This window comes from Carya illinoinensis, chromosome 15, assembly GCF_018687715.1.
Source record: "Carya illinoinensis cultivar Pawnee chromosome 15, C.illinoinensisPawnee_v1, whole genome shotgun sequence".
Taxonomy (NCBI): domain Eukaryota; kingdom Viridiplantae; phylum Streptophyta; class Magnoliopsida; order Fagales; family Juglandaceae; genus Carya; species Carya illinoinensis.
Genome location: NC_056766.1, coordinates 29,415,595 through 29,428,068, shown reverse-complemented (window position 1 = coordinate 29,428,068; position 12,474 = coordinate 29,415,595). Strand labels below are relative to the sequence as shown.

The 12,474-nt window shown below is 34.7% G+C and overlaps 1 protein-coding gene across 4 annotated transcripts in view; it reads left to right on the top strand.

Moving 5' to 3' along the window:
* The first annotated feature begins 7,240 nt into the window (after positions 1–7,240).
* LOC122295985 (receptor-like protein 15) overlaps positions 7,241–12,474 on the top strand; it is a 72,471-nt gene continuing 67,237 nt past the window's right edge. Inside the window, exons 1-4 of one of the 4 annotated variants that reach the window (XM_043105287.1) lie at positions 7,273–7,694; positions 7,802–7,969; positions 8,294–8,443; positions 8,528–10,851. In XM_043105287.1, the coding sequence (XP_042961221.1) occupies positions 7,328–7,694; positions 7,802–7,969; positions 8,294–8,443; positions 8,528–10,752 (2,910 nt within the window). In that variant the 5' untranslated portion in view covers positions 7,273–7,327 and the 3' untranslated portion in view covers positions 10,753–10,851. Of the gene's footprint in view, positions 7,695–7,801; positions 7,970–8,293; positions 10,852–12,474 lie in introns of those variants that run through there. The other 3 variants (XM_043105286.1, XM_043105288.1, XM_043105290.1) reach the window with 3 other exon arrangements.

Sequence of the window (12,474 nt, the reverse complement as noted above, 5' to 3'; positions counted from 1 at the left end):
TAATAACTATGATTGTTAAAAATTATTAAAAACAAGAATATAAAAATAACATCAAAATTCAACTAACGGTACACCCAGCGTATCAGCAATTGACACGTCATTTATAAAAAAAAATGAAGTCAAAGTTCAAAATGTCTTTGCTAAGATATAATTTGGACAAAAGGTGCACTCATCTCTCTCATCCACGCCTAGGCCTGAAAACCGACATTTTCGGTTCGGTAAAGGGCCGAACCGACGCCGACCGACCAGACTGTCCCACCCAACTTTGCCGACCGAGAACCGACCGTTCAAGGGGCTTGAACCGGCCGGAACCGATTCCGGTCGGTTCACGGTCGGTTCAGCGGTTTAGGCCGGTTTGGGCCACTCTTTTGGGCCTCTTTTAGGCCCCTTTCAGAAAGCTTTTTTTGCTCATTTTGGACTTTTTCTACTCAATGTAGTGAATTTATTAGTCAATATTTACAATATTTTAAATTTTTATTCTTGTATTTTTAAAATTCATTAGTAGTTTAAAACAATAAAACTAATATTGTTTTAGAAACTAATAATAGTAACTAGTAAGTTATAATTACTAAATAATACTTTAAAATCTAATAAGTTAGTTAATAACTAACTACTAAGTAATCAATAAAAGTATCCACTAAATGAGTAGATGTTTAATACAAATACAAACCAACACAAATTGTTTTAAGCAATAAACAAGCAACTAACACAAATTAAACATTAAAATCTTGGATCCTTAATTCTTCATTCCATATTCAAAAAGTCTTCAATCTTCAATAGTTGTGACGCCTGATTGTGCTCCCATTTCTATATAAATATGAAAAAACAAATTAAGATTAAAGTTAAACATCAAATTTTAATAAATTTGGATAATCAATAAATAAATGAAATTAAATTATAAAAATAAATTAATATTGAATGAATACATTACCAGATTCTACTACAAAGCTCTCCACATTATCCATGGCCTCTCGAAGATCAATTGGCGCCGACGGATGTTGTAACCAATTCTGAGTACAAATAAGTGCCTCAACTGTTTTCGGAGCCAATGAACTCCGAAACTGATCAAGCACACGCCCTCCTATACTAAATGCTGACTCTGAAGCAACAGTGGAAACATGCATGGCTAACAAATCTCGTGCAATCCTTGCAAGTATAGGATAATTAACCTCATTCTGTCTCCACCAGATCAACAAATCAAAAGATGAACTGAGTGCCTCACAACCATCTGATAAATATCGGTCCACCTCTGTTTTAGCAGCAGTTGATTCAATCTCGTTATCTGGCTCATACCAATCCATATACAATTGTGACTCTTCTTCACTTTCTATTGAGGGTATAGATGTCGAAATGGGCACATGTTCTCGGCTACTCGAAGTAGAACCAAATGTAGCATTGTACTCATCGTATAAGTCGAATAGTAACTGTCTCACACTAGACACCAAATGTAATACTCGAGTCTCATCATAAATTTTTCTCAAGTTGCGGGTGAGAAGGCCTAACTTATTTCGAGGATCAAGCACAACGGCAACCAACAACAACAAGTTCAGCTTATCCAATGAACCCCAATACTTATCATATTTCGTTCTCATGCTTATGGCCATGTTCATCAAACAACTATTAGAACTCTGACTGAGCCTAACCAATTCTTTTTGGAGCATGCAAATCTCCACAAAACTTGTATTTGCTGTGACATGAAGAGACCCAGAAAAGCGACAAGTGGCATCATAGAACATCTTCAAAAATTTTAACAAAAACCCGCACTGTCTCCCACTCATCAGCTCTAGGAGGCCCTATGTGTCCCTCATTAAAGTAAGATAGAAAATTATAATCCTCACTCTCCATCTGCCTAAAAGCCTTTTCAAATTTCTCAGCCGCATCCAACTTCATGTAAGTTGAATTCCATCGGGTTTGCACATCAAGACACAACAATTTTTTGCAATCAATTTTTTCTTTTTCTGCACACTTCTTAAACTTGTCTAATCTAGCAGGAGAGGATCGCACATATTTAACTGCATTTCTAACCATTGTGATGGCGTCATTACACTCCTTCAAACCCTCATTCACGACAAGATTTAAAATATGAGCACAACATCTCAAGTGCATATACTTCCCACCCAACACATTCCCCGTCAAAAAATGCTTCAAGTAAGAAATTGCAGTATCATTTGAGCTAGCATTATCAACAGTGACAGTAAATATCTTATCAATACCCCAATCAAGGAGGCATGATTCAATATATTTTCCAATTGTATCCCCTCGATGATTAGGGATTAAACAAAAATTTATGATTTTTTTCTTCAACTTCCAATCATTATCAATGAAATGGGCAGCTAGGCACATATAATTCAAATTTTGTATCGATGTCCATGTATCAGTAGTCAATGAAACTCTCATCTCCCCGTCTTTAAACAACTTTCTAAGCTTGGCCTTTTCAGATGTAAACAATTTCATACAGTCTCTTGCAACTGTAACACGGCATGGCACTTTAAATCTTGGTTCAAGTAACCAAACCAACTTCTTAAATCCTTGTCCTTCAACAATTCTAAATGGCAATTCATCAATAATTACCATTTCCGCAATGGCCAACCTCACTGCATCTTCACTATATTTGTGGGTTACAATATTTCTTACTACGCTACTATCACTCTCTCCAACTTCCTCACCCGCCAATGTTTGTTGATATCTATCTAGAGGCCCGCGTTTATGAGGATTTCTTGGACATGCAGATAAGTGGTTTTGCATAGTTGAAGTCCCATTCCTCTTTGAGTGGCAAGCATAAATCTTGCCACAATAGTTACACTTAGCCTTCGGATCATCTACGGGACAACCCTCAACTCTCGTAAAATGATCCCAAACAACTGACGGGTCCTTCCCCTTCCGTTTCCTAGGTAGTGGACAAGTACTACTAGGGGCACTTGAAGGTTTTGGTGTTTGGGTCTCTCCCAAATTAACAGTTTGTTCATCATTATCAAGATCAATTGGAGTTGATGAGGAATCCATCTAACATATGAAACATTAATTTCAAAATTAATTAAGAAACATAGTTGATACAGTAAAATATATGGTGATAAAATATTAAAAATAACAATAACTTTTTTTTTTTTTTTTTGATAAGTATAAAAATAACAACCACTAATAATTTGCACTAGACATGTTAGTTTCAATAGTTTCAAACTTTCAATAGGTTATTTGTCCCTTTGGTATTGTTTCGGTGTTTCCAGCTATGCCTATTTCTGCAATTATTCTTTTGCATAAACCAATGGTGACTCAAGCTTAAGAATGGTCCCGTCGAGACTACGATGAACAAGATAAATAGGCAAGTCTTTCATTGCAATTTGCAGTCGCCAAATATAAAATGGCAGCACAATATCCATATGACTATGAGAGAAACGCAAGCATCTAGCTAAGGTCACTTAGGTCAGCAATAGCAACTAGCAAGATCCTATCCAAAAAAAAAAGAAACTTGGTAAAAACTAAAAGTATTTTTACCAGAGGAAGGGGCGTCGAGCAGTGACCCGGAAACCGAGCAGTGACCGAGCAGTAGAGGAAGGGGCGTCGAGCAGAGGCTGGGAAACCGAGAGAGGCCAGACGCAGGGGGCTGAGCAGTGACCGGGAGACGGCCAGACGCAGGAGAAGCGATCGCCGAAGGGGGTTTCTGTTTTCAGAAACTGTAGCGGCCAGACGAAAATGGAAAGGCCGAAGGGGGAAGGGGGGGTATTTTACCCTAATACCAAACGGCGCCGTTTGGCTTAAGCCAAACGGTGCCGTTTTATATTTAAACTGAATAACTTAATACGTCCGAGAACGACGCCGTTTCAATTATTAAAGTGAAACGGCGTCGTTTTATATGTATAAAAAGAAAAAAATATATATATAGTTTAGCGGTCGGTCGGTTTAGCGGTTTTTTTATCCCTGAACCGCACGCCGAACCGACCGATGTCGGTTCATGAGAAATTCTCTCGACCGCCGATTGGTTCTTGGGCGGTTCCGGCGTCCTGAGGTCGGTTCCGGTCGGTCTGGGGCGGTTTATCTGTTTTCTGTACACCCCTATCCACGCCTGCTCTCTCTCTCTCTCTCTCTCTCTCTCTCTCTCTCTCTCTACACTGCCTATTTTAAGGTTTTACCCATTTTGAAGAAGCCAGTCATCGCCACCTATGCCTTTAGGTAAACAACCATCCATTTCCATGCCTCCCTCTCTCTAATTGAACACAAATATGCCTTGATCAACATGTACCTAATTAATAACTAGAGGTCAGTCCATCCAAATAGCAGTCGTACAACCCGCCCACATAGCGGCCATTGTCCACCGCAACTTGGCCTACAATGCCTCTAGAAAACCACGCCGCACTTTTGGTAAAAACATTCACAACCCTCCATCCGTATGATTTTGTGAGCATATTTTTTGGATGTTGGCCATGTAGTACCCAACCCTATATCTCTATTACATTGGTTTAATTTGGTTAGTGCATAATTAAATCCATTGATATATCTCTGTTTCAGTAGTGTTATAGGTAATCCAACCTTGTAGGAAAGGCCGGCCAGGAAAATAAATATGCTTGTGGAGTGTGCACTATATTTGCTAAATAGGTTGATTGGCTCTGGAATTGTTGGATTTTCTCCATATGGCTTTTTGCGTGCATCGTTTTTGGTGTTATTTCTTTCAGTGGGATGGACTCTTTTCTTTTTTTAATTATTTTTATAACTGATGTGATTGACCATTAATGTGATTGGTTGCATCATTTTTTTTAATATAAAATAACTACTTTGACCCATAATTAGAGTTAGGTTGTGAAATTGAGGTTTGTTTGATTTATTGAGTAGTACACGCTTTCGAAAAAGCAAGATTCTTTTTTATTTTTATATTGTTTTAAATAGGACGTGTCTCCGAATTTTATGTACAAACATTGTTTTTGGTAGAGAAATTATGCTGACAAGTTAAGGACACCCATGTAGGTAATCCGTTTAGGCAGCATGTCTGACTGAACCTGCTCACATTTGTTGACACCACAAGGTAGGTTGATTGGCTCTGGATGAGTTGGGCTAGAATTGTATAGAATTTTTGGTTTGTACAATTAGGTGTTTGTGTTGATTTTGAAGATGTTTATTTTTATATTGGAACATTGTCAGTCAAATTGGAGTGTGTTGACTTGAATTCAAAATACACTAGAGTTTTAGGGATTTTAAAATACAAAATTAAGCTGATCTCTTTTTCCTTTTAAGAACTTCAATACAGAAAAAGTTTTTTGGATGGTCCAACTCTGCAAGTGTCAGAAACTGCTTAGTTAAAGATTTTTCCCAGTATAACCAACAAGGCCTCATTTGAACAATTAGGCAAAAGTAAATATTGAAATGTACAACATTGTGAACAACATTTGCTCAAACAGCAAGCATTTGCTGTTGGGTTGACGTTGTAACATATGTTGTTATGGCTACATGCTACCTTAACTGTACTAATGATTTGTTAGAAACATATGCCGTTTCATAATGTTTGGGTGACATTATAGTCTGAAAAATGTCACTCTTGCATAAGTTTTCTTCGACATTATTTTCTGCCAGTAGAAGTACTGTGGTTGAGGCATTACAATTTACAAAGAGCTGTTAAAAAAACCCCTTACCTGTGCAAGAACAGTCGAGATATATATAAAGTACATAACTTGTTTCTCAATTAAAAATATCAATATCTTTTATGAAAAGTTAAAAGTATAATGCTAAAGATGTTAATGTTGAGCCTAAAAAGACCCGAAGCATTGTTGCCCGTATAATAATTGCTCAAAATAGGTTTAACCTGTATTATCAAACTTTAGAAGACTTGACTGATGGATTACGTGATGGGCTGAAGACTTGGGGTCAATGCTTTCCTTTAAGAAAAGTCCCTACACACCAATATTTTAAAGAAAAATCTAGTTACAATCACAACTGCTTATTAATATATGCACCAATTTAATGTAATTGGTCAAAAAGTAAATTTTATTGAAAATAATACTAATTTAAATTTTAAATATGAAGGCATCAGTATTGGTACGTAGATTAGTACGTGACTGAGTTGAAATGAGATAAGCTGAGATGATTTGTGAATAATAATTATATGATTTGTGAATAGCAAGTAGATTTAATTGTTTGTATTATATTCTTAATACTTTTCCTCACGCGTCAATTAAAATTTGCTCCATAAGTGAGACCATCATGTAAAATATTTAATTAATTAGATAAAATGTATAGTCAATATTTAAATTAAGGACTTCCACTCTGATATCATGTAAAGAATAATATTAAATACAGACTTATAAAAATATTGTTGAGTCTAATTATTAAGAAGACGTGATGCATTATTGCCTCTATATTAGCTCAACGTGTATTCTCAAACTTGGAGTCAATGATAGGCCGAAGACTTGGAGTCAATGGTTTCCTTTCCGTAAAGCAAAACCAAGACCATTATACTTTTTTCCTTCCAGATTCCGTCTAAACGTATGAGTTGGAGCTGGATCGTAGAAAATGTTTAAATAAAACATCAAACTTTGACAATTATTGCCGGAATGGCCTAAATTTTAGTGGAAAATCTGGGTCGTAAAGTACAAAGTCAATGATGCTAATTTTTATATAAAAGTTTTGCATTTCTCTTATTAGCATAAAGAAGACTTTGACTGATGACTCTGTACGTGATAGGCGACTTGGCATACTTGGCGTACTTGGCGTCACTGTTATTCCTTCTCAACCAAAGGCTAACGAGTATCAAATAAGACTAACCTCAATTGGAGAACAAAAATCTAAGGCTAAAAAGCCTTGAGGAGGCTGCCAGGAAATTATGAGAAAAAATGGAAACCTACAACAGCTTTCCAAAAATGAAAGACGCAGGCGCTATGATCCTTGGATGAAAACAGAGGATCATCCTCTGTTTTAATAAGTACTCAGAGACAATGTATTTTGTCTTATTTAATTAAATCAACATTCTTTATTGAATAAATATTTCAATGTTCAGTAATTTAAAATTCTAAAACTTTAATTGAATTTTTTATTTTAAAAATTCATCGTTTCTTTTTAATTCCAAGCTGATTCCTACGTTACGTATTAAAAATCAAGAAGGTGAAGACAATTGAAAAGTAGGGAACTAGATTGAGAAATTGGATAGAACCTCATATTCAGTACTCATAAGTCAAGGTCTTCCCAACTTTATTATTTTTCCATGAAATAATTTAATATATAATGCATATAAATTTTATAGTCTTTGGCCTTAATTTCTAAGTCATCAGTCAAGGTCTCCTCATTAATGTTGAGGTGTTTTTATAAACTCTTTAAGAACAACTTCGCTTAGACGCCTAAACGTGAAATGGAGTTTGGAATTTTTGGGTGGTGGCTCATGTTGGCAGCCTTGTTTCAATTATCTTCTATTCATGGTTGTTTGAGGGAAGAGAGAGTAGCTCTCTTGCAATTCAAAGCTTCCCTGAACTCCTCGTATGATTACTTGACATCTTGGAACTCATCTCACGAGGAGAGTAATTGCTGCGATTGGAAATATGTTATGTGCAACAACACTACAAGGCATGTAATCAAGCTTGATCTCCATCATGTGAGGGACTTTTCTAATAATGATCATGAAGTTTGGTATCTGAATGCCTCTCTGTTTCTTCCCTTTCAAGAGCTCAAGTACCTGGATTTGGGTTGGAATGAAGTATCTGGATGGGTTCCAAATGAAGGTATGTTTATATTGTTCTGTTTTTCATTTTCCATTTAAATATTTCTTCCTTTTTTTATTTCTTGAATTATGCAATAGAAATCAATTTATACTTTGTCTAAATTGTAGGTTTTGAAAGATTATCCAGATTGAGCAAGCTAGAGGTGCTTAATTTGGATGGGAATTACATCAATGAAAGCTTCCTGTCATCCCTTGGTCAGATTTTAACGCTGAAGAAACTATATTTGAGGTACAACAAGCTCTTAGTCGATCGACCAATCAATATCCCAATTTCAGGTAATTAGTCTCCAAGGTTAGATCAAGTACTAATAGACATCCATTTAATGTTTCATGCTATATCATATTGAACACATTTTAATGATTTTTGTGTACATGAATATCTATCATGTAATGTTAGATATAATCTTAGGGTGTGTAAACCTCACCTACTCAATTTGAAAATAAAGAGACATCAACCATTAAAAAGTTGATTTATTTTATTTTATTTTATGTGGACCCCAAATTTGCACATTGTTTTTTTCAAAAGTAGTGTGTGTGACTTGCACACCCTACAAGTGTACAAATCATTTCTCACTTTTAAAACATTCATTGTCATTTTAGAGTTGAGGAGACTGAAGAACCTACAGGAGTTATATTTGGATGGTTCCAACATTGACAGAAGTTTCCTCCGTAAAGTTGGAGCAATGACTTCCCTTAATGTATTGACAATACGAGGTTGTAGACTCAATGGAAGCTTGCCCATCGTTCAAGGTAGAAAGCCTTATTTTTGCAAAATATTACTTAGCAAAAATCTCTTAATGGTAGAACATAATTATTACTCATTTTATTTTGTAGGCTTGTGTGAGCTTATGAATCTACGAGAGTTAGATCTGAGCCATAATAATTTTGAAGGGATACTGCCTTCATGTTTGGCAAACATGACAGAACTTCAAATATTTAATATCTCTTCAAATCTCTTTAATGGAAGCATTGATCTCTCCCCTCTACCTAGTTTGAAGTCACTTGAGTACCTTGATTTATCACATAACTACTTCAACCCAATCACATTCTCCTCATTTTTTAATCTCTCAAAGCTTGAGGTCATATTTAGTGATGGCAACAACTTGGTTGATCAAACTCTATCTCAAAGATGGAATCTTGGCTTCCAATTAAAGGCTTTTAGTTGCTCAAGCTGCTTTTCTACCAAGTCTAGTAGAATAATTACTAGATTCCTTCATTACCAGTTTGACTTGCAACTACTACATCTTCCTGACAACAAATTCTCGGGACAGTTCCCCACATGGTTGCTAGAAAATAATACAAGGTTGGCGATTCTTAATTTACGAAATAACTTGTTAACAGGAACTTTGCAGTTGCCCAATCATTATATTCCCAACCTTTTGGTTTTAGATATTTCATTTAATAACATACAAGGTCCAATTCCAACTAACTTTGGTTTAGTTTTTCCAAATCTAGAGTTTTTAAATATTTCTAAAAATGATTTTGAAGGTGTTATTCCTTCTTCTTATGGTAATTTGGTCTCCTTACAATATTTAGACATGTCAAGTAATAATTTTTCTGGAACAATATCAGAAGATTTGACAATGGGTTGCTCCTCCTTATACTACCTTAGATTGTCCAAAAATCATTTGAGTGGCCAATTATTTCCTGCCAATTCGAATCTAACAGCCCTACAATCTTTGTATTTGGACAACAACCACTTTTTCGGAGAGATCTCACATAGCATATCTAATTCAACGATCTTGGAAGTAATTGATTTCAGTAATAACAATTTGTTAGGGATGCTTCCAGGGTGGATGGGGAACATGATGTCATTGACAGGAATTGTTCTTAAAAAAAACCAGCTTGAAGGTCTCATTCCAGTTGAGTTATGTAACTTGAAATTGCTTTTATTTCTTGACCTCTCCCAGAACAATCTGGCTGGCTCTATACCCTCTTGCTTCAACTGGTCCGAGATCAGACATGTTCATTTGAATAAAAATGGGCTAACTGGTCCCATTACCAATGCATTCAAAGGTTGCTCTAATTTAGTCACTCTAAATCTTAGAGATAACTACCTTATTGGCAACATTCCAGATTGGATCCGCAACCTTTCAAGTTTAAGCATTCTCCTCTTAAAATCTAATTATTTACAGGGGAAAATTCCAATTCAAATATGTTTTTTAGAAAAACTAAGTTTGTTGGATCTTTCCAACAATAGTTTTTCTGGTCAAATACCCCATTGCTTGAGTAACATAACTTTTGAGTCGAGCTACAAAAAATCTGTAACATCAAGCTTTTACGCTAACTATCTCGATAGTTTGGAGATGTCATTCTTGCAATTTGCAATGATAAAGAACAAAGTCCGCATGTTTGTTTTCGATGATCAATATCATATGTTACCAATGGTGGAAGTACTACAAGAAGTGGAGTTCTCAACAAAGAATAGAATTTTCTCCTTCAAAGGTGACATGCTCAACTACATGTCTGGGATTGACCTCTCATGCAACAAATTAGAAGGAGAAATTCCACCCGAGCTTGGAGACTTGAGTAGAATCCATACGTTGAACCTGTCATTCAACAATCTAACTGGATCAATCCCCACCCAATTTTCAAAGCTTAATCAAATTGAGAGTTTGGATCTATCCAATAATAACTTGGATGGTATCATTCCCCCACAATTGATAGAGTTGAACTTTTTGGCCGTCTTCAATGTGGCACACAATAACTTTTGGGGAACAACACCAGAAAGAAAAGCTCAATTTGGTACCTTTGATGAAAGTAGTTACGAGGGAAATCCTCTCCTATGTGGACCTCCACTACATAAGGCTTGTACTAAAATTGAACCACCATCTAACATTCCAACTTATGACAAGGGAGATGAAGCTTGTGGTTTTATGGACTTTGAACTTTTCTACATTGGCTTTGCAGTGTCTTACATGACAATGTTGCTGGGAATTGTTGCCATTCTCTACATAAATCCGCACTGGCGGCTGGCGTGGTTTAACTTGGTTGAAGCGTGCATCTCCACTTGCTACTATTTTGTTGTGATCAAGCTATCTAGCTTTAGAATTGTGTAGCTTTGTGTTTTGATGTTTGCATTTTCGTGAGTCATTTGTTTTTCTTTTCTTCAATCTCAAGCTTGAAGTTTAAATAACATATATGAGACTTGAAAGTTTCAGATATTCCTTTTCGAGCTAATTTTATGATTTCTTTTCTGTCAATTCATAAAAGCTCAAGAAAACAATAAACTATTTATTGTCCAAGTATCAAAGGTCAACTCGGAGAAAACAATAAGACAACAAATGAAAAGAATTAATAAAGTCAAACTTAAACAAAAGTGTAAACATATTAATGTTGAGCTATAAATCATAATAAGAAATTAGTTAATACCAAAAGAGTACAACTGATGGTGACTATATTCTAGCAATAAGAAGCGGTTGTTGATCTACTAAGTTATATTCCGGCAATTTAATAAAAAGAGAGAAAGTTTCATGATAATTTCATGCAATTTTCCATTAGCAGACTCCAACTCACACAAGATCTGCATTCGATCATTGCTTTACAACAATCCAAACGGTCTGGTCTTTGTGTTTGATAATTTTAGAATCCATATTTTTCTTTAAATTAAAGCACTATCAAAAGATAGTTAGCTTCATGGACTTCACAAATGTAATGTTAAGATTATGTTGGATAGAAATCTTGGATTAGGATGAAAGAATTGTTGCGAAGGACTATTTGTGGTGAAAAACAACTTGTTGCAAAAAGCAACACTACAAATACAAAGTATAAATGCTGGCCATTTTTTTATTGGAACTCTTAATGATAGCATCTTCCAACAAAACAAAGTTTAAAAACAACTCTCTCAACCGTCCCTCGTTTGATCTCAACTCACTTTTACGGTCTAGGGCTAAGAATCGACCGGTCTGGACAGGAGAAACTAACCGGACTGGACCGAATTGGGTCTAGACCAGTCTGGTCCAATTTTCAAGAGATCAAACTCATTTGGTCCGATCTTGGTCTATGGATTTTTCACCCCGGACCGGACCGGACTGAATGGAAATTAAAAAAAAATAATTATTATTTATATAATAGTTATATATAATTAATTATATAATTATCCTGGACTAGGACCTGACCGAATGGAAATTAAATTTATTATTATTATTTATAGATATTATTTATATAATAGTTGTATATAATTAATTATATAATTATATATGGTATAAAAAAAATATTAATAGTCTAATATAGATTGTAGTTATACTTATACTAATATAGTTATACCAAATCACTATAACTAATACTAATATATAGTTATACTAATAGTCTACTATTAATACTAATATACTTTTATATAATTTATATGGTTATACTAATCACTATAATTAATACTATGTATAGTTATACAATATACTTATCACTATAATTTAATTATCACTATAATATAATTTATATAGTTATACTAATCACTATAATTAATACTTATATAGTTATACTAAATAACTGATTCACCATAATTAATATTACTAATATATAGCTACAAGAAAATCGGGCTTTTGTAACAAATTTATTGCAACCAAAAGACTATTTGTAACCAATTTTAGTTGAAAATAGTCATTTCGTTGAAATTAACTGATCGCAAATAAGCAGTCTTGCGCACTATCTTAATAGTCTAATACTATTATAATTTATATAGTTATACTAATCATAATAAGTTAATAACTAAATCACTATAAGTATAACTATATATATTTAGTATGAATATATTATTATATTCTTTAATGTATAACTCTAATATA